The sequence below is a fragment of the Argiope bruennichi genome, chromosome 10 (genome assembly GCF_947563725.1).
Source record: "Argiope bruennichi chromosome 10, qqArgBrue1.1, whole genome shotgun sequence".
In the NCBI taxonomy this organism is placed as follows: Eukaryota; Metazoa; Arthropoda; class Arachnida; order Araneae; family Araneidae; genus Argiope; species Argiope bruennichi.
This window is the reverse complement of record NC_079160.1, coordinates 118464312-118487370: the sequence shown is the minus strand read 5'-3', so window position 1 is coordinate 118487370 and position 23059 is coordinate 118464312. Positions and strand designations below refer to the sequence as shown.

At 32.2% G+C, this 23059-nt stretch overlaps 1 protein-coding gene across 1 annotated transcript; it reads left to right on the top strand.

Annotated features, from left to right (window-relative positions):
• Positions 1-239: 239 nt before the first annotated feature.
• Positions 240-23059, top strand: LOC129987755 (UPF0602 protein C4orf47 homolog). The gene is made up of 6 exons (XM_056095696.1): positions 240-421; positions 4254-4400; positions 6425-6482; positions 14157-14333; positions 19769-19953; positions 23002-23059. Exons 1-6 carry the CDS (start codon positions 240-242, stop codon positions 23057-23059), a joined length of 807 nt encoding a protein of 268 aa, XP_055951671.1.

Sequence of the window (23059 nt, the reverse complement as noted above, 5' to 3'; positions counted from 1 at the left end):
TTTTCAAAGCTCTGCTATGCAGAGGTGGTGGGAGTAACGACCTTTGAAAGCTTCGGCTCATGCTTGAGAATTTTCAAAGCCTAACAATGCCTTTACTCATTGGGTTTTAGATTGGAAATTAGATCGACAGACCAATACATTTTGTTCACATTCCACCTTTATATTTAATATTCGATGCCAACTAGCTTAATTGCTTATATTTAGTTTTGAACGAGGCATCCAAGAAAGGGAAGCAAATGATGACGAACTGCACGAAGAGCAAGAACGCCACCCAGGACGGATACTTCAGAGAGACCTACCCTAGGGTGTTCGAAGGAGAGGCGTACATGGATCCGATACGCTTGCGGAGGCTGCATCGACTGGAGCAAGATAAGAAGATTCGAGATGGAAAATTTATTTACGCAAATCCACCCAAAAAGCCGTAATTATTGAATTAAATCATATATTTATCATCATTTATTTCGAATCTAATTGTATTTATGACAATTTTTTTGTAACGTTAAACAATTCGTAAAATGTAGCGCTTACTGGAGCATGACAATTATTCATTAATTGAAAATTTTATGGATGGTTATCATTCAACTAGATTTGAATCACGGCTTGTAGATTATAGTTAATTACATACACTCGCACCATTTTAAAATTGAGCCGTAAATTTAATTTTACAATAGTTTTACTGAATATCTGAGAAAGAGACTTTTAATGCGCTGCATAATCATTTGACCCAAAAGTTGACATACCGAAAATCCATCAATATGAACCATGTATTGAATACGCGAATTTTTAAATCAATAACCCATTATTCCTTTAGAACGGTTGTAAAGTACAGCGAAATTGTAGAATTTGGATTGCCACCCAGTTAGGAGTGGCATTTTAATCACTTCTATTAAATATTTTGGCTGTAAAATAAGAGAATTACAATACAAAGATGCACTTGTGATTTATAGAGTATGTTTTAGAAAAAGTAATACGTTGTTGCAATTGAAAACAAGAGCTGGCATTTTGATATCATCAAGTAAACATTTTAACAAAAGACAATAGTCTTTATTCGGAGACGAATCTTGTTTGATAACAGTTTGTTGTAAAACTTTATTAAAATAGTTTGAAATAACGCAAGGAGGGGGTTTTTTTTTGTTGTTGTTGCTACTCTAAAGTTTCTCAGATTGGTCTACAAGCATTGTCCTGAATCGAGCTGTTTCAATTAGTACGACACTATTCCTGAACTTGAGGAATAGCCCAAAAAGCATTCATAATGAATAGTAAGTTTATAAATTAAAAGCCAAACAAGCCAAAAAAAAAAAAAAAAAAAAAAAAAAAACACCTTTACTATGAAATTTTGTAAAATATTGTTACGAATTTGTAATATCTTTTCCCTGCATAGTTAGGATAATATTAATGAGGGGAATTTTAATATTTATGAGGGGATAATATTAATGAGGTGGATATTGAAGAATGAGATCTAACAAGCTGGGTTACGGGAATCTAATCTTTATTTCACCTGAAAACAAAGACTATAGGCAACAAAACACAGCCGAAGTGTATACTAAGAATAGGATTGTAGTAGTCAGTAACACATAATCACACAGCAAATTGCTAATTAAATAATAACAACAGCTTAATAGCATTCGGCGTCACCAGCTAGCAGTATGACTAACAATCGAATGAGGTAATCAATAGAAACGCTTTAGTTTTTCAGCTTTATATAGATTTTCCGACAGGTTGTGATAACACATGGAATTCTTCAGAAGAATCTTCAAAACTCGGTTCCAAATAAAGATACAGGCTAGAAATCGTGTATTTAGCAGAACATTCATTTTGTCACCAAAGGCGCGAAATTAGTCACCAAGAGGGAGTCACTGAATTGTCCATTTAACAATCTCCGTTAATAATCTCTGTAATTTTTCCTTTGCAATAAGATTAATTATGAAAGGAAATAGTACTGCAGAATGGTAAGAATATTTTAGAAAATTTTAAAAGATGATACCATACATGAAATATTATTCTTAACTTGATTGATGCATAATGCACGGGTATGATTTTATATGAATTAAAATATATTTTTCTTCTTTTATTACGATTGAAAAAAACGGTGGTCAAATTTGGAAAATCAATTTCATTTAGAACTAATGGCAGAATTTTGTATGCCCTTTTTCCTATTTAAAATGTATTTCTTACATTAACTAAGTTAATTACCTTTTTTTTAACCAAATAAATTATTAAAAGAATTATTTGACTTTTTTTATATATAAAAATTATCTCTGTATCACTCAAACATTAAAAAAGGCTTCAATCGGCCAAATCCGACATCCTTCCCCTATTTAAATATTGCAATAATTGCATAAAAAATTGTAGATTGTGTTTAAAATTCAATAGTTACTTTGTTTCAATTATTCTGTAACTTGTGTCTTTCTGTCGTTAATAATTCATTTTGCTACTTTTTTTTTTAAGAGTTGAAGAGCTTCGACAATTTTTGCTTATCTATATCTATATCTATATCTATACTTATAATAAAGCTCAATGTGTGTGTGTGTGTGTGTGTGTGTGTTGGCGCTCTACAGGCCAGACCGTTTGACATACAGCTACCAAATTTGGTACATGTATACCTTGGAGGTTGGGAATATGCACCTGGGGTTTCTTTTTTCGAATTTTTAATTAGAATTTTAATTATTAATTAAAAACTAACTTTCCCGCCAAAAAAAATTTTCCATTTTCCCCACCGCCAACTTTTCCGCCAAAAAAATCTTCCATTATCCCCAGCGCCAAACGAGAAAGGCTTCAGGTTTTTTTTTCTCCCAACAGTAATGAGGCTAGGGTTAAAATTTTTCGGCGGATTATTTCAATCGGTTCTGTTTATTTTCTTAATGTTTGATGCATTTAAAATTAAACATTGTTAATGAATCGATCTTTCAGATTCATTCTGAAGTACTTTTAAATTAAAATAAAACAGAATAAAGGAAATTAAAAATTTCTAATCCGCATAGCGTTACCCCAACTGGCGTAGAAAAAATCATGTATTTGCGTTACGTAACCGGCGAAGAAAATTCACGCATGCGCATTCTGTTCTGATTGTTGCCATGACAACGTTATCAATGGATGATTTAAATTATTTTTGGGTTAGTTGCATGCTTTTGTAAGTAAATTGTATTTATATTAGTTATAAATTTTTTGTATATGCTTATAGTTTTAAGTACATCGTTTTTTAAGTAGTTTTTTTAAAACTGTTTTCAACCGTTTATTTTAAACGATTCGTTTTATTTTCTTAGTGTTTGATGCATTTAAATTTAAACATTGTTAATGAATCGATCTGCTCATAATGAATCTAAGAAAATTTTGTTGACCAACTCTTGAGATATTACATACATTTAAAGATATTCTTTAGTGCCCATAAAGTTTAAACGCTGAGTGACTCTATTTTCAGTAATCAGATTATAAAAAAAAATGCTTTGTTTCAGTAAAAAGTATTATTATATTAATTGAAGATAAATTCTTTCCACTTTAATTTCTAGCATAAATTCTACCGTTTTCAACCGTTTATTTTAAACGATTCGTTTTATTTTCTTAGTGTTTGATGCATTTAAATTTAAACATTGTTAATTAATCGATCTGCTCATAATGAATCTAAGAAAATTTTGTTGACCAACTCTTGAGATATTACATAAATTTAAAAAGATATTCTTTAGTGCCCATAAAGTTTAAACGCTGAGTGACTCTATTTTCAGTAATCAGATTATAAAAAAATGCTTTGTTTCAGTAAAAAATATTATTATATTAATTGAAGATAAATTCTTTCCACTTTAATTTAAAGCATCAATTCTACGGGTGCTAACAGAAAATGAGAGAGATACATATTACGTTATGACTGAAGGCCTTTATAATATTATAAATAAATTATATGATAATCAAAATTTGAAGTTTTAAAATATTTTGATGTAGAAGCTATTAAAGTAGAAATTGCATAAAATATTTAATTATTAAAATTTTAACGAACATTAAGATTGGCGAACCGGCTGGTCGCCAAAGGCGGCTAGTATTACAATAAGACTCATAAAAATTCCTTCAACACTCATGAAAGCATATGATCATTATTACTGAAATAATTTTATCGTCATGAAATGATTTTGTCACATATCCCCTCCCCCATACCAAAATCCATCCATTCAACGTTGCAGTATAATTTTAGCAACAATTTTTAGCCAACAACCATCAGTAAAATAAAACTTCTTGCGCGATGAAAGAATTTCTCTTCTTTTCAGATGCGGTTCTGGCTCTAATTACGGAACATTCGACGATTACATCGGGAAGACTGAATATTTCAGCTCTCATCCTCGAGACGTGGAGCCCAGTTCACCTCCCAAAAAGAACTTTTTTGTCAATCCTGGTAAAAAGGGGACAGGATATGGGTAAGTACAGTTTCAGCGCTATGATACCAGTTCCTTTCTGAGAGGAATTATACTTAGAAAAATTAAAAATTGGCATGTCGCATATCTGTATTACAATGGATTGCTCGCTAGCGCCTAACATGACATTAAAAGCAATAGTTACAAAATAATTATCTTTGGCGCGAATTTAGCAATTTAATTGAATTTATCATGTGATCCCTGGTATTTAATTTTAGCGATTAATCCCTGCAATTTGGCAATAAGTGCCTGAAAATCAAATTTGTGTTTTAGACGTGTTGTTTCTAACTGATTGAATTCAAAAGATGACACAGAATTACACAACAAATCAAAACATCATACAACGAATTTCATATATTTAAATCTTTGCCTTTTTGTGTAGTCACGTATACTTATGAAAATATGAACGTATACTTAGAAATTTCACAAGTATACTCAAGTATACTTATGAAAATTCAGGTTGGCAAATGGTTAACTCCTCTTCGGATTTGATTCAAAATTTGATGCACATCTACAATGTAGATGTTAAATCCATGTACCAAATTTTATATATCTATTTCTCTGAATTTTGTAATTATCATGCCACTTTTACTTGGATAGCTGGGCAGACAAATTTCTATTGAAAGGACTTCGCTCAGAATTTGATAGAAATCTACATATTTGATGTAAAGATTATATACCAAATTTCAGCAGTCTAGTTCAAATACTTTTTCGGTTGTATTTGTTCTATAAACGGATAGAAATAATTCCGCAAAAATATTTTTCTTTTTGAAGCTATTTGATGCAGAAAATATAATTTCATAGCGTTCTCCATTAGAACTTTCTATCTGATGAAACGTTTATAAGTTTTAATACCCAATCCACCGTTCAATGATTAATGACACATCATTTTTATCGAAAAATAAAAGGCTTTAAAGTTGCAGAATTAAACATTATTCATATGAGCTATCGTTATGAATGATTTAAGAATCAGAAACAAAACAGAGAATCATAAGTTTAGTTTCGCTAGATTGAGAATAATCATTCAGTTTCAGCCAAACGATTTTTAAAAAATTTGAACTTGATGATTATGGAATTAAAAACAGTGGGTAAGTATTCGATACCATATTTTGAGCGATTTAAATGAATTAGAAATGATATACAGTGTCTCACAAAAGTGATGGGACACTTGTGCTTTACAAAAGGAAACTGTAATAAAATAAATTAAAAAACATGTACAAATTTTTTGTGGGTGTGTTTCATACTTAAATTTAGTAACAATTATTACATAACATACATTTTGTCAAAATATTAAAATATTAATTTAATAAAAATACAATTGTTTAGAACGGAGCAAAAAATAGCTCAGATAAGTGATTGGATACCATTAGATATGCAACAAAAATCGTCTAAAATAAGCAATAAAAATATTTTTGGTGGTTTTATTTTTACTCAAAAGTAATTGACAATAATTTATAAAATCGTCTGCAGTATTTCTCTCCAGTTTGTTTTGGAATTTTTGTGTCTTTTAGCTCTGTGCAGCCCTGAATGCTAAACGAAAAGAAACTTCGCCTGAAATTCGAAAATTAGTTATTAATTTGCATATTGAACGTGGAAAATCTATTAGAAAAACTGCTGAAACAGTTAACTTGAGTCATTCAACAGTTTTCAATATTCTTAAACGATATAAAAAGAATCATATTATTCAGGATAAAAGAAGACCTGGCCGACCATCACAGCTATCCAATGGAATAAAGCGAATTATCGTTCGAAATATTAAAAAAAAATCCAAGAAAGAGTGCTCCTAAAATTGCTGCTGATTTACAAGCATTATATGGAATAATTGTTAATCCTGAGACTATTAGAAGGGTAATTCGATCTGCTGGATATCGCGGTAGAGTAGCTAGGAAAAAATTCTTCGTAAGTGAAAAGAATAGAAAACTCAGACTAGCTTTTGCAAAATCCAACATAAATAAGAATTCTGATTATTGGAATAAAGTTTTATTTGCTGATAAGAGTAAATTTAATATATTTGGTTCTGACGGTAGAATCTTGGTATGGAGAAAACCCAGGGGAGAATTTCGCAAACACAACTTGGTGCCAACAGTAAAACATGGTGGAGGAGGAGTTATGGTATGGGGGTGTATGTCGTCCGCTGGAGTTGGTAATCTTGCTTTTATTGACAGTATAATGGATCAGTACAAGTACATTGACATTTTAAAGCAAAATTTGAAATCTTCAGCACGAAAATTGAACCTTCATAACGATTTTAAACTTTACCAGGATAATGACCCCAAGCACACTGCTTTGAACGTTAGACTCCGGCTGCTGTATAACTGTCCTGAAATAATAAAAACACCACCACAATCTCCAGACTTAAATCCCATAGAGAATATTTGGCAAGAATTGGAATCAAGATTTCGCAAACACACTATTTCTTCAAAACAACAATTAAAATCGGTGCTTCAAGAAGAATGGGGTAAAATCACTCCAGAAATCACAAAAAAATTAGTCGAATCCATCCCAAGAAGATTAAATCATCTTTTAAAAGTAAAAGGAAATCCAACAAAATATTAAAACTTTTTAAAAAGTAAAATTTTTGGATAAATATTTGATGGAAAAGTAAGTGTCCCATCACTTATGTGAGCCATTTTTTGCTCCGTTCTTAAACAATTGTATTTTTATTAAATTAATATTTTAATATTGCGACAAAATGTATGTTATTTAATAATTGTTTCTAACTTTAAATATGAAACACACCCAAAAAAATTTTGTACGTGTTTATTTATTTATTTTATTACATTTTCCTTTTGTAAAGCACAAGTGTCCCATCACTTTTGTGAGACACTGTATAATGGCATTTAAATTAAATTTTGCAAAATGATTTTATTAAAAACATTTGTATATTTTTAGATATCCGAATTTGACTATTAGTAAAATGCCACCCTATTTCTTAGATGAAGAATATGAAGAATTAAAAAATGCAGAGGTAAGTTTTATTTAAAATAAGAACACGATCATTAAAAATCCCTACTAATAATCATTTACCTGCCTCTTTGCAGGGCAGATCATTGAACCTAGGACAAATGGAATGACTAAGTAGAAATCAAAAATACTTGAAAAAAAAATCTCAACACCTTCTATTAGCTAAATCCATCGGTACTCTCCTTGTTCCCTCAGTGATCGCACACTTGTTCTCTCAGTGTATTCAGTAAAAAAAGGCTAAAATGTTTTTGTCACTCTTAGAAGAATTATAAATCTATTAGTTGTGAATCGTACTGTTAGGATTTATAACAGATTTTTTTCATTTAAAATGCTGTATTTTATTTGTTTGTTAAAATCACTTATATATCAAAATTATTGATTTTGAATTACATATATACATATATAATTGGCAGGGCAGTGAATTTTAGACTTAAATAAATATATAGCAACATTATAAATAAACAATAACAGTCCGAAATTCTGTAAACCAAAAAACTTCAAGAACACTAAAAAAAAAAATAAAAAAATAATTAAAACCGGATAGAAACTAATGTGATCTATTACAAAAAAAAAAAAAAAAATGTCAAACACAAAATAAAAAATTTAAAAAATGCAGAAAAAAATATTTGAAATAGCTCCAAATTATTGATTAGGAGGGAATATAATGAATCAACATAATACGTATAGACCTCAACTCATTGATCTTTGTTACAATCCAAAATAAGGTAACGTGCCGGTGTCCTGCCTAGGGGTAGCGCGTCTTCCCCGTGATCTGGGCATCTCGGGTTCGAGTTCTGGCTCGGGAATGTTTGATCTTTATCATGTGTTCTGTCTGTGAGGTGTGTGAAGCCGTGTTCCTACGACCTGTCCGCTTGCATATGAAGTAAGCTCCTTCTCCTCCTTGATCATTTCTTGCTGTTTTCAGGGGTGCTTTGATACCTGTCTAATTTATGGACAATTTATCGGTAAACTAGGCAGGCGTCAAAGCACCTCAGAAAACGGTAAGAGAGGGGAAACAGGGAAAAGCATGCCTCGTCTGCAGATGGACAGGTCGTAGGAACGCCACTGAAAGAGCCCCCCTGTAAAAAGAGGTTGTGCAAGCAAGTATGTGAGTGTTATCTTCATTTGAACTAGAAGTCAGACTTCTGCCCTCGGGTGCTCAGGGGCCTTTAACCTCAGAAACTACTGGACAAACTCGGCTTAAAATTGCCAATTTTGTCATCGGGCTTGGCTATGACAGGTGTCATAAGTAATAACAACAACATAAAATAACGTACATAAAACGTGGAGTTTACGGTCCTAAAATTAATTTTAATTTGTGCAGAGTTTTACTCATAAACGGAAAAATGAGTAACTTTAAACATCAAAAAATTTCTTTAAATTGTTTGAAGCCAAAATAGAAATTGGCATTTGGGCATCAGATAAAAATGCAAATAATAGAGGCAAGGATATTTTTAAACTCCGTCCAGTGTTCCAGATGGTGGTGGAGATCTATATTATAGATAGGGATTGCAATACCGGACAAAAAGTTAAATACCGGCATTCGGTATTTTTTAAATCTTAATACCGGGATACCGGTTTTAATACCGGTATTAGAAATTTTAGAAAATAAAAGAAAACACAGGTGTTTCTTTGTTTTATTTGCTAGTTTTGTTAGAGTGTGTAAATATCACAAAAAATAATTTGTAACTTATAAATTATAACAGTATATAATCACAAAAAAGTAAAGAAACATCTTATTTATTTAAATCACAAAAAAGTGTAAATATCACTATTCAGTCTGGGGTACTATTACAACTTTTTTAAATGTGATCTTAAAAAACATAATGCATCAATTGTACTGTATTAAGCCTGAAAGGCCTTTTTACACAAAATTACCAGCTGTCGAAAACGCTCTTTCGGCATCTACGCTAGTTGGTGGTACTGTTAGCAATGCGCGATATACTTTTTCCAAGTATTTACCTCTAAATCCCTCATCTTCAAATAAATCGATTTCTCGTCGGATGGTTTTGGATATAGCTGATTTCTGTATTGTATTTTGGTTCGTTGAAATTTTTTTATTTATCGATAATTCTAATCTTTGTTCAAGAGACAATTCCTTTTCACTATCGACAGTAGTGACATTATAATCTTCGATAATTGAACCGAATTCTTCTGAATGTGAATAGGGTTGTGGATAAAAAAATTTAAGAAAATTTACTGTAAACTTTATCAGATTTGAATTGATTATTTTCTTTTCTTCTTTTTCATTTTAATTTTTAAGATAATTATAATTATGTAAATACCATAAGACATTTTTTATTTAGGTATGTCTTTCTTCTGTGCGATTTTTCAATGTAATATATAATTCTTGAGATAGTGATGTGTTCTGTTCTTTCAGTGACTGCAACATGAAATTTATTGTTGCATTGGCTGTTAATAAATTAGAATCTCTCCGACACAATGCCTCAATAGTCAGTTTTATTAGAAGTAGAGCTGATATAGTTCTGGATATTAAGTCGAAATCACTGTCTGAAAAATTAATTTGCAGGTTTAAGTCGATTATTGCTTTTTGGATTGGATTTCTAAATTTCAAAAACCGTTCCATCATTAGGAGTAAACTGTTCCAACGTGTCTTAGAATCTATTATTAACATATATATTTTTTTATTTTCAGTTAGTATATATTTTTGTAATATGGCATTTTTTGTAGGGGAAAGTTTATATATCTTAATAATTTTTCGAACTTTATAAATTATAGGAAGCAATTCTTGATAGGTTAATATTTCATCCTCATTAGCAGTATCTTCTTCAACAATTACATTGTCATTATCTTCATTGTTAATATCACTCTCACTCTTACTCTCTTCAATGTCGGAATCCGAAGTTTCTATATCCACAATATTTAGATTCTTCTGTTCTTTATTTTTTTGGTATAATACATCTATTACTCCTAATTGAATTCCATGAGCATAGCACAATTGCTGATTTGCACCAATCAACTTTCCAAATTTTTTCATAACTGTTGCTCTATTAGTCGTTATGGATACAATATCTTCTTTCAGGGATAATCCATGTTTCGCTAATTTAGATTTAAGCAATTAATTAAGCCATTAATTAACTAATTAATTTCGCCAGTTAGGGAGACATAAAAACAAAAACGTATACTATTTTGCTATGTTGGCGATCCCTGAACTTATAGTGGAGACAATTTAAAAAATTTCTAGTAAATACCGAAAATCCGGTATTTAAACTTGTGAATACCGGTATTACGAAATTGTAAAAGGGCTTAAAATACCGGTATTCGGTATACCGGTATTGCAATCCCTAATTATAGATTATCATTTTATTTTATATGATTAACTGTTTATTTACAAATTATATATTATTCCCAAAATTTTACGAATTAAAATGAGCGTTTAAACTTTTTTAGCTGAAAAAGGATTTCTCCTACAATGCTTATTTTTAGACTATATATTTATATACACTCATGTCCAAAATTAAGGTCACAAAAATGTTTTTCAAAGTAATTCTAAATGGCTAACCAATAAAATTTAAACAAATTGTATTTTATATATTGTGAAGGACCGCTAACACGATATTAACCATTTTTTGTGAGAAAAAATGTTGTTTAGCATTAGTTTTTGGGGAACTACTGAAATTAGACCGTTTAGGCATCTGGGATTTTTGTCTGCAATTTTGTGAATATTGCATTAAAACAAAAAATTTAACCTGTTTCCAGTGAGAATGAGTTCTCATAATCGTTTAGACGATGCCTTGAGATGGAGAACCGTTGGCAGGCTTGAAGCTGGGCAGTCTCAAGCGGAGGTGGCTCGAGGGTTACAAATGGCACTAAATGTAGTATTCAGGTCGTGGAATCAATTCCAAACAAGTGGTACTGTAACCAGGAAGGCTGGCCAAGGCCGTCTCAGAGCAAAGACGCCTGCACAGGATCGCTATTTGGCATTAAGCGCACGACGGCATAGGCTGACAACGGCTACTCAACTTGCTCATGCCCTTGCTGCTGCGTCTGGAATAAGAATTTCCAGACAAAACGTATACAGACGTCTAGCTGAAAGGTCTCTTTATGCCCGGCCACCAGTTGAGTTCGTCCCTTTGACTGCATCCAACAGAAAAGCCCGGCTGTTGTGGTGCCTAAAATATCAGTCTTGGGCACAGCAAGAATAGGGGCGTGTTCTTTTCAGTGATGAGTCGAGATTTACCACACAGAGGGACACTCGTCGAATCTTCATCTGGAGAGAGCGAGGAGCTCGCTATCATCCCTCCTACGTAAAAGAAATCGACAGATTTCGTGGCAGAGAAATCCTCATCTGGGGTGGCATAATGTTGGGCAGACGTACACCACTGCACGTCTTCGATGCGGGTACTGTCAATGCACATCACTATAGGAATGAGATCCTTGAAACCTATATGAGGTTCTTCCGGGGTGCTTTTGGACAAGACTTCATGTTTATGGATGAAAACGTGCTTCCACACAGAGCCCAGATCGTTGATGATTTTCTTGAGGAAGAGTATATTCGACGTATGGACTGGTCCTCGAGGACTCCGGATCACAATCCTATTGAACATGTTTGGGATGGTCTCGGAAGAGCCATTGCACAGCGTAACTCCCCTCCTAATACCCTCCAAGAGTTAAAAACCGCGCTTTTGGAAGAAGGGGCTTTGTTGCTCCAAGCATTTATTGACACCCTCAGAAACAGTATGAAAGTTCGTTGTGAAGCCAGTATAGCAGTGCATGGTATTCACATTCCATATTAGACAGGAATTTTCCCGAGATAAATGCTTTATCTCTGATTCATAATGTAACACTTTTTGATATATCCTGTTTCTTAATTCCCAATTAAAATCTTTTCCATTTTGTTATATGTCTATGTTCTTTCTTCCATTGTAGTGTACCTGTGTGCCAAATTTCGTGGCAACACAGTGAATAGTTTTTCAGTTTTCGCAGATTTTATGTTTGTGACTTTAATTTTGGACATGAGTGTATTTTGATTTGATTCTTCGATAATTTTGTAATGTTCCAGCCAAATTCCACAATAACATCATATACTGTAGAATTTTTGAAGTATGTATTGTATGAATATTTCCTCTGAACACTGGGAGAATTTTTTTTTAAAGAGAGGAACAAATAATGGCGAGATGAAACAGGATTTGAGTAGCACGGAAGCTGTGGTAGAAGATCTCAATTAAACCGTACAGTTCTTGCCTTACAACCAATGCAGTATACAATTCTGCATTGTCATCATGAAGAACGAACCCCTCGTCTCTTCACCAATTCAGATCGTTTCCAGCTATGGCGACTTTTAATTTTTCAAACCAATTGCAGTATATGGTAAAATTAATGGTTTGCTGAAAGAGCTCACAGTAGACGATGCTTTTCCAGTGCCATTAAATGGATAAAAACACACACACATACTTTTTTTAGATGTAGTACAGACTTCGGGACTCTCGAAAGTTCATTATCCTAAGATGTAGGACGTTTCTGATGCATATTTTGAAAGAAATGTCACATCTTGTCTCAGTGGCAAGCCTCTTATCTCTTTCATGAGCCTCTCCTCTTATCTCTCAAGTTGGGGATACAAATCACACATGATGAAGTGGTTTATAAGACCAAAAGGTGTGGAATCCAAATTTCACATTAATTACTATATCTAATGCTGATCAGATGATTATATACCGTTGTCCTGAAAATATTAGAAGCATCAGCTATCTCGCGCATATAGCAAGGATTTTCAGAGAGTATGACCTTGATAAGGCCCGTAATAGTCTTTGCTGAGCACCACTACGGTCTTCGTTTTTCAGCAGGGCCTTTTCGGGACCCTTAGGGAATACAAATCTTTTGCATTTTACCCCTAAACATTTTCACAACCAAATATTTTTTTTATCGATTTTAATTTAATCTTATATAAAAAGTTTTGAGTAGAAAATTTTGATTAACTGAAACAGCAAAACACTTTGATGAAAATCACATTTGAGAATGTTGGTTTCGTTAAACAGCATATAAAAAAATGCGCAATTATAATTTAAAGCAATTTTAAACATGAAAAATAGAAAAAAAAAAGGCAAAACCTGTTCGCACAATCTAAATAGTATTTGATGCTAAAGTTGAACCCTTTTTTTAAATTACAAAACGCAACATTTTTTTATATCATTTATAAAATAATATAACATAAAACTTGCAAATGGCTAGAAATAAATAAAATGCAAACTAGAATAATGTTCCAAAATCTATTTAAAGAATATATGATTTTAATTTGAAGAAGCCTCGATTGCAAGCCATTGTAATTAAAGAAAACATAAAATACTCTCACAATATAATAAAAAAAAATCTCGAGGGCTTGGGGTAAAGTTGTGTGATTCCTAAGCAAATGCCTACTTAGCGTTTTAATAATATGGTGCTGTTTCTCAAGTCAAAATTGGCAGCTCTAAACCTCTTTTACTAATTGTGGGCAGTCGTGATAATCATAGTACCAACCACGCCCTTTTTTAAAGCAATGATGTATAACATGTCTCAAATGCTTCCTTTGACTATTCATGCGAAAAATGTAGGAAAAACTTTAAAAGATACTGTGTCGCCAAAAAAAAACGTACTTTGAAAACTTGCACCTTGACATCTTTTGAAACCTAGGGGACTACTGAAATTAATGCCATTATATAAACATAGCCAGTTAAAGCAGTACGAAAGAAACTTATGGAATACACTAATAAAATAATTGCAATGAACTAATAATTGTTTAATATTGTTTATTTCATGCTTTTTTTGATTATTTACTAATATTTCCGGTGTACACTGCAGCACATACCCAAAAGACCAGAGGGTCGTGATTTCGAGCCGTATCGTGCGGGTCTGTTTCAACAAAAATATTTCGATCCTAATCCGTACATAACAGACGTGGAACCGCGAGAAGTAGAGGAAGAGGAGAAAGAAGCAGAAGATAAACCCATATTTTTGCCTTCCAGCCCAGCCAAGAAGGTACTAATACTTTTAATTATATACTTAATTTTATTTTATATAAATACTTATATTAATAATGTCTTATCCATTCTTACAAAGTTTCAGATCATTTAGTACGTTGGTAAAAGGGCAGATTAAATTAATTTTATAAAAAAAATTCCTCAAAGTGTCTTTTCCAAATTTTTCCAGTTCTTCTGTTCGAATTATCTCCGAATTTCTACCACTTAAAAAAATATAGTACATTTTATTCACATTTTGACTTGAAGGTTTGGTCACGGGGGCATTTAGGGGACTTATCAGCAATTGCTATAGAAAGAAGGTTTAACTCACAGTATATAACAGAAAGCAGATAATGATTTGAAACTTTCAACAAAGTTTTTATTTATTACAAGCCGCCTTTGGCGACCAGTTGGTTCGCCAATCTTAATGTTCATTTAAATTTTAATAATTAAATATATTACGCAATTCCTACTTTAATAGATTCTTTATCAAAATATTTTAAAACTTCAAATTTTGATAGTCATATAATTCACTCATAATATTATAAAGGCCTTCAGTCATAACGTAATATGTATCTCTCTAATTTTCTGTTAGCTCTCGTAGAATTTATGCTTTAAATTAAAGTGGAAAGAATTAATCTGCAATTAATATAATAATATTTTTTACTGAAACAAAGCATATTTTTATAATATGATTACTGATAACAGAGTCACTGAGCGTTTAAACTTTTTGGGCACTAAAGAATATCTTTCTTAATTTATGTAATATCTCAAGAATTTGTCAACAAAATTTTCTCAGATTCATCATGAACAGATCGATTAATTAACAATGTTTAATTTTAAATGCATCAAACACTAAGAAAATAAAATGAATCGTTTAAAATAATCGGTCGAAAACAGGTTTAAAAAAACTACTTAAAAAACGATGTACTTAAAACTATAAGCATATACAAAAAATATATAATTAACATAAATACAATTTAATTACAAAAGCATGCAACTTACCTAAAAATAATTTAAATCAAAAATCATCCGTTGATAATATTGTCAACAATCAGAGCACAATGCGCATGCGTGAATTTTCAACTCCAGTTACGGTAACGCAAATGCTTGAATTTTTCTACGCCAGTTGGGGTAACGCTATGCAGATCAGAAATTTTTAATGTCCTTTATTCGGTGTTATTTTAATTCAAAAGTACTTCGGTATGAATCTGAAAGATCGATTCATTAACAATGTTTAATTTTAAATGCATAAAACATTAAAAAAAATAATAAACAGAATCGTTTGAAATAAACGGCCGAAAAATGTTAACCCTACCCTCATTACTGTTTGGAAAAAAAAACTGAAGCCTTACTCATTTGGCGTTGGGGAAAATGAAATGATTTTTTGGCAGGAAAGTTAGTTTTTAATTAATAATTAAAATTTCAAAAAAAAGGGACCCTCAGGTGCACATTCCCGACCTCTAAGGTATACACGTACCAAATTTGGTAGCTGTAGGTCAAATGGTCTTTTCTGTAGAGCGCCAACACACACACACACACATTGAGCTTTATATATAAGTATAGATGAAGAATATTAACACAATTTTCGTAAAAAAAGTATGTATATTTAGGAATATATAGAAGTTTTACTGATATGAAGTGGCACCACCTCATATTAAGACTTGACACATCTGATTGAATTCAGTTAATACAAGCCGAAATAAAATTATAAAACTAAATTTTAAAAATTCTATATAAAAAAGAAATTATTTATATGTCGCTGTCATTATAAAGTTTAACAAAATAATCTGGTAACTTAAAGGCTATTTTTAAAAAATTCCATTAACGTTTCTTCAAAGCAAGTTAATAATATCTTTATTCCTTGCCTTATGCTTAGAATGCGTTCATCATTAAATTCTATTGTTTCCAAAGTTGGCATTTATTTTTCAATTGAGCCGAACGATCCTGTCTAGATTCTAGATGTCATTTGCATTTTTTTTTTTTTTTCATTTGATCTGGGTCTGAGGACTTCTTAAAGTAAGGATTTTCTTGCGTATCTCTAAGAAGCTCATCGGCTTCAGGCACTTTACAAATCAAGAGCTCTCTGACTCATCATTGTCTTTTAATAAGAATAGTAAGCTAAATTGATAGTATCTTTTATTACAAGTCATTTTCTGACATTGTTTATGCCCCATTTTTGGTGGGGAAATAAAAGCAAATAGCCTTGGTAATCTCTACGGAATCTTTCAACATATTCCCTAATAATTGTGTTATCTCCCTCCCCCATTTAAAATTATGCAGCTTGACAAAACTGTGAAAGCTACGGGTGCTGAGATTTGTAATTTTCAGTATCCTGCAAATCAGATGTTTGTAATATATATATATATATATATATATATATATATATATATATATATATATATATATATATATATATATATATATATATATATATATATATATATATATATATATATATATATATATATACAAAAGTATTAGAATCAAGTTAATAGGAAAAACAAAAAATCAAATAAAAATTAAACCAAAGAAATTATAAAAAATATAAAAAAAGAATCCGGCCTGAAGACTTTTACGTGAATGGTGAACTTTATTCTTCGGTATCTTCAAACTTAATAGTCAGATTTCAATTCCACAATGAGAAATTTATGAGTCTTAAATTCCTCTTTTTTTTTATTGAAAACTACGCATAAAAATCAAATACCGAGAAGCTTGCTTCGCCCAGTAACATTAAAATATTTTATAATAATTCCAAAATATAATATAATATTTAAATACCAACGAATACTAAACACAGTTCCCAAAAAATTGTATAACACGTAACAATTTTTTTCCCGAGATTCAAAATTTTCAAATATATTAAAAAAGTAAAATTTAACATAAAAATACGAATTTTACTTTAGGATATAAATTGACTTGCATTATTATAAAAATAGATATTCTGCAAATCCTGAATACTATGCCATACTATGTAATACAATAAAAACGATATTGTGGGGTCGTTAAGGGGTTCAGTAAAAAGTTCGAATTAGTATAAAAGTTATTTATTTACAGGTTACGTTATACATAGACAATTTGCATTAAAAAATTTGGAATAATTTTAAGATATATACCGGGTGCGGCATAAATTCGTGCAAGCTTCAAAAAATCATAATAAAAAAAGTAATGCTCGAAAAAATTGCGGTTTGCGGGAGTATGTTCAGAGAGCCTTTGGATTTCGTTATTTCTATTAAAAAAATGTATTTAAAAAATGACCGATAGATGGTGCTCACACGTCATGCTGAGAATGTTTATGCAAATCAGTATAGCTATAAAACATAAGGCTGGAAATGGATCTGTCTTTCGACGCCAGTAGCATGCTATCGCTACCGGATCGAGCATTAGTGGTTAAACTGTTCTATAAGAACGGTGAATCCGCGACTAAAGCATTGCAACAGTTACGGACGGTGAAAGGAATTAAGGCGAAGAAAAACCCAATTTCATTGAATGGGATATTGAATTTAGTTCGCCGTTTTGAAGAAACTGGAAGATTAGAGGATCGTCCACGAAGTGGCAGACCATCCGTCAGCGCTGACCTCGTCCTTGTTGTCCAAAGGACCATGAGAAATGTGGCCGACTAGACTTCAATAAGGAGTTCCAGTGCACGTGAAGCAGATAAAATAACAGGAATTCCGGGAAGGTCGATTCGACGCATTCTGCACGAAATCTTGAAACTGCATCTGTACAAGATAGAGGCATTTCAGCAGTTGTTGCTTGCAGATTGCGAAAAAAGACAAGTATTTGCAACATGGGTGCTTGCACAAATGGAATGTGACCCACAATGGTTACTGAACATCATGTGGACAGATGAAGCCCACTTTTCATTGCATGGTGACGTCAATACGCAAAACAGTCGTATCTGGGCAGCATCAAACCCTCGTGCGTACACGACCAAACCACTACATTCTCCACATGTGCTTGTTTGGTTTGGTTTTACTGCGTCCTTCATTCTATGCCCTTTCTTTTTTGAAGAGCGTTGTCCTGTATTCGGCTGGAAAATCTGTTCCGTCACTGCAGAACGCTATCTTAGGCTTTTGCGAGACCACGTTATGCCTGCTTTGCAGCAAAGACGTGCGTTATCTTCCGTCACCTTAATAAGGATGGTGCCCCGCTCCACGTTGCTAGTTCCGTTAAGACGTTCCTTCTAGACACATTCACTGAGGACAGAGTGATAAGCAGAGGATGTAAGAATGAGTGACCCTCACGATCGCCAAATCTTTCTCCAGCGGACTTTTGGTTGTGGGCATACCTGAAGTCCCGTGTCTACCGGGGCTCTCCTGCCCCTTTGATGGAACTGAAAGATGCCATTCAATTGGTCGTTAGTGGCATCGATGCCGACATGTTACATGCAGGTGTAATAGGCGTAATTACGCGCCTCACTTGCTTAATACCTTGTGGTTGTGGTCATGTTGAGCATCTTTTGCTTTAAAATAAAATGCACTATAATGTTACTGTGCTCTGTTTTCCTGATTTGTATAAACCCTCTCGGTATGACCGTGTGAGCGCCATCTATCTTTCATTTTTAAATACATTTTTTAATGGAAATAACCAAATCCAAAGGCTCTCTGAACATATTCCTGAAAACCGCAATTTTTTCGAGCACCTGGTACATAAGAGCATGGCTCAAATCATGCAGCACATGTCATCATTAGATATGAACTGAGTCATCGTGGAACCAGGCCACAGATGGCGCTGTCTCTGACGTCATAATTAGTGATGATTTGTGTTACAAACGCTGCTACAATATTATAAATTTTACATTTATTGACCTAGTCAATATTAATTCTATATTATTCGCTAGCTTTAGATAGGGTTACCAAGGTTTAAGTTATCGGCGTTTTAGTTTGCAGCGTTATTCCAACCGTTTTACTTGCTTGGTGGTATTTTCAACCTCATGGTGATATGATGAAATGTCTCAAGATTTTGCAAAATTCTTATTTTGATTTTTATACAAGTTTTGAGTAAATTTTCGAAAAAAAAAATACGCACTTGGCTTATATTATAAATTTTACATTTATTGACCTAGTCAATATTAATTCTATATTATCCGCTAGCTTTAGATAGGGTTACCAAGGTTTAAGTTATCGGCGTTTTAGTTTGCAGCGTTATTCCAACCGTTTTACTTGCTTGGTGGTATTTTCAACCTCATGGTGATATGATGAAATGTCTCAAGATTTTGCAAAATTCTTATTTTGATTTTTATACAAGTTTTGAGTAAATTTTCGAAAAAAAAAATACGCACTTGGCTTATATTTGGAAATATAACGATGGAGTGTATTGATAATAGTTAGTTTTAGGGTATGGGTAGGGATGATTTAACTAAGCAAATCCGAGAAATCTGCCAAACAAAATTTGCTTTCGTTAAATATCATTTTTTTAAAAAGTCTAGAAATAATCTTTAATTTTTAATAGGATGGTGGAATGAAAGCAGGCTGTCTCAACAAATTTCCTGAGCACACCGGCGAGCCATATCCTAAACCAGATCTAATACCAAGAGGGGTGAAGCACCATGTCAACAAAGAAAATCAAATGTTCCGGCCTGTTCCAGGACCAAAACCCTATCCTGTAAAATCCATCATTACCAAAAATGTTCAAAAGTAAGAAACTGACTTCAATACGTAAAAAAATATATGAGCTTTTATTTAAGAATATAGCAGATGTGCAGGCAGAAACTCGACTCTGAACTTGAATGCATTAAAAAAATATACTTTTTAACTCAGGACCGTGACTACGCGATTCTCCCTTTACGGCTCACATCATACATATCTTACCACTAACCGTGAAATGATATAGGATCACAGTCTTGAATGGGTTAACGCATCCGATTCGCCCATCGTTTTGCATTTATATAGCTTAATCATTTTTTAAACATAAGTTGCAGTTATTTACAGTCTGCCCTTCCATGCATATCAGTTTTTGTAAGAGATGATATGGATAAGCAATATTTACACCTTTGCATTTTATTCTGTTTTCAAAAATACTGCTCAAGCAATGGAACTGATTAATTAGACATTAGGTGATCATTTTCTGACTCATTCAAAAAGTGGCTTGCAAGGTTTAGTGAGGGGAATTTTAGTCTTGAGGACGATTCACGTCCGTCCAGGTGCAGTACAAAAATTTGCAGATAAACTTCAAATTTTACTGGATGAAAATTCATGTCAAACTCAAGAAGAACTTACAGAGTAGTTAGGATTCACTCACCAAGGAATATTACTTCGATTGTATGCAAAAGAAAATATTCAGAAGGAAGGAAAATGGATTCTTTGTAAACTGAAAAAGAAAACAACCGAATAGTCGATATCTGCTTAAATTTGCTCTTTCCGCTCGAGTTTTTTTTTTTTTTTTTTGCTTAAAATTATTATTTTTTGTATAAATAAAAAATAATAAGGAAAGATTCTGTACGCAAAAAAGCACGGATTCATCCGTCAGCCATCAACATGTGCTCAAAATATTCATGCTGAGAAAGTTTACTGTCTATCTGGCGAGACTAGAAAGGAGCAATTTAATATGAGCAGCTCAAATTGTAACAGCTGAATATTACTAGCCTCAAACGGCCGAGTTAAGTGATGTTCTGGAGAAAAAAGATCACTTACGAATCAAGAAACGTGGAAAGCGCAATTGTTGCATAACCCTCATCCATATACAGCAAAACGAACCAGGAATTCATCGTCTCTGCTGGCTGTGAAGTTGTCCAGCATGCAGCATATTTTCCAGACTTGGCTCTTTCTGACTACCACTTATTCAGATCGATATCATCATGTTTGAAAGACTAGTGGTCAATGAAAGTGGAAGATGTGTGAAAATAGATCGATGACTATTTTGCTTTGAAACCACCAATTTTCTATCACGAAGGCATTCATTATTTACCGGATAAATAACAAAAGACCATTGACAGTAATGCCGAATATTTCGATTATTAATCTTTGCGACTATATTTTCAATAAAGTTGAATTTAACCAGAATAAATAAATAAAAAATAAAAAGAAGGCCGAATTCCTACTCGTATACTTGATACTTTAAAGAGGTAAGAAAAGAAATATCATCTCTTGCAACTGTTGTAGTCTGAAAGCAAATCTAGTACATAATATATACGTTTCGAATAAGGAAAAAAATAATTGCTTTACGGCTAATACGGGAAAACCCTATTCAAAATTCCGTATATTTCTATTCGAATATACCTGTCAATAAAAATTATTCTGAAAACCTAGACTATTCAGAACAGTAGAAAAGTACCTCTCCCTAAGGGTCCCCAAAATTTCAATATATTAATTCGATATTTTCTGAGCATATTAATTTTATGCTTTCATTTAATTTACAAGGGTCTTGTACTCGAACTAATTTAAATTGAAACCGAGTATCATTTGAATGTTTTAAAATTATTTCAATATTCTTAACTAATTATCTTTTATAAATTTTATATTGTTGTTTAAAATTTCTAAAAAAATTGCTTTATAATTAAAAAAAAAACCCGATTATATAACTAAATAATGCACTATCTCTGGATTTTTTTTACAATTTCCTTTTAAAACTGAACTTTTATTTTCATATATGAAATACTTAAGTCAAATTTCCCAGAAGAGACTTGCAATTAAATATTTTGCCACTTTATCAAAATATGCTACATAAAACTGCTTATAAAGAAATCAAATCTATAAAAATTACCTGGTGTAAGTTAGAGACAGGAAAAGGGGCCCTCGGAAACTTGGGGCTAAGGGCTCTAAGAGATCTTAATCTGGCTGTGGTTCAGAGGTGTAGGAGTGGTACTTGAATGTACCATTTCAACATCTATTAAAAAATTCTATGAGGCAGTAAAAGTATTATGGTTTGGATAGGTAATAAACTGGACAGTTGTACACTTCTCCATGTAATTAACAGATTCTTCTTAATGTCCGAGTAGCAAAAAAAAAAAAAAAAAAAAAAAAAAAAAACTTATGTCCGATTTTTTAAGAAAGCATTGTCCCTTTAATAATTATTTCAGGCTCATATGGCTTGTGTTACTAACGATTATATTGAAAGCAAGGATATTTGCCAGATCCTTTGGTTAACTAAATTTCTAAATCCTATTGAACTTGCCTAATATAAACCTGGACAACTGCAACTCATTTTTAAAGTGTCATCTAGGATTAGAAAATGATGATACTGGAAAAGTGAGACCAACAACCAAAAGATTCAACTGTTCAGTTTCCACCATAAATTATCACTGTAGCATAATTTGGGAATAATTTTTATCTATTGTGAAAGTAGAACTTATCCACATATTAGATATGTTTTTCCTCCTCACTCAAGTTCTTTTTTCATATGAATAAAATTTTCATTGCATAAAGTAACAATAAAAATGAATGAATAATTTTTACTTATGTGACTTTCAGAATAAATGCTTATGTTCTATTTTCCCACCCAGAACAATCCAGAATCTATAGTTTTTTTACCCAACTTTAAATTTGAAAATAGTAAAATTGCCCAATTCTTTGCCATATCTTATATCAATGTATTTGTACAATAACGGTGAAAATAAAATATTTTTTTAAAAATTAATATTTATTATAATGGAAAATAATATTAACATGCAATATAATAATTGGAACTCAAATGCTGAAGAAGTATCTATTACTGTTTAAGTAATTTATCTTCTATTGCTCTTTCAGGAAAGTGACGCCACTGAATTTCCCAACCATTAAAGGAGTAGTTTATTGCAAGAAATAA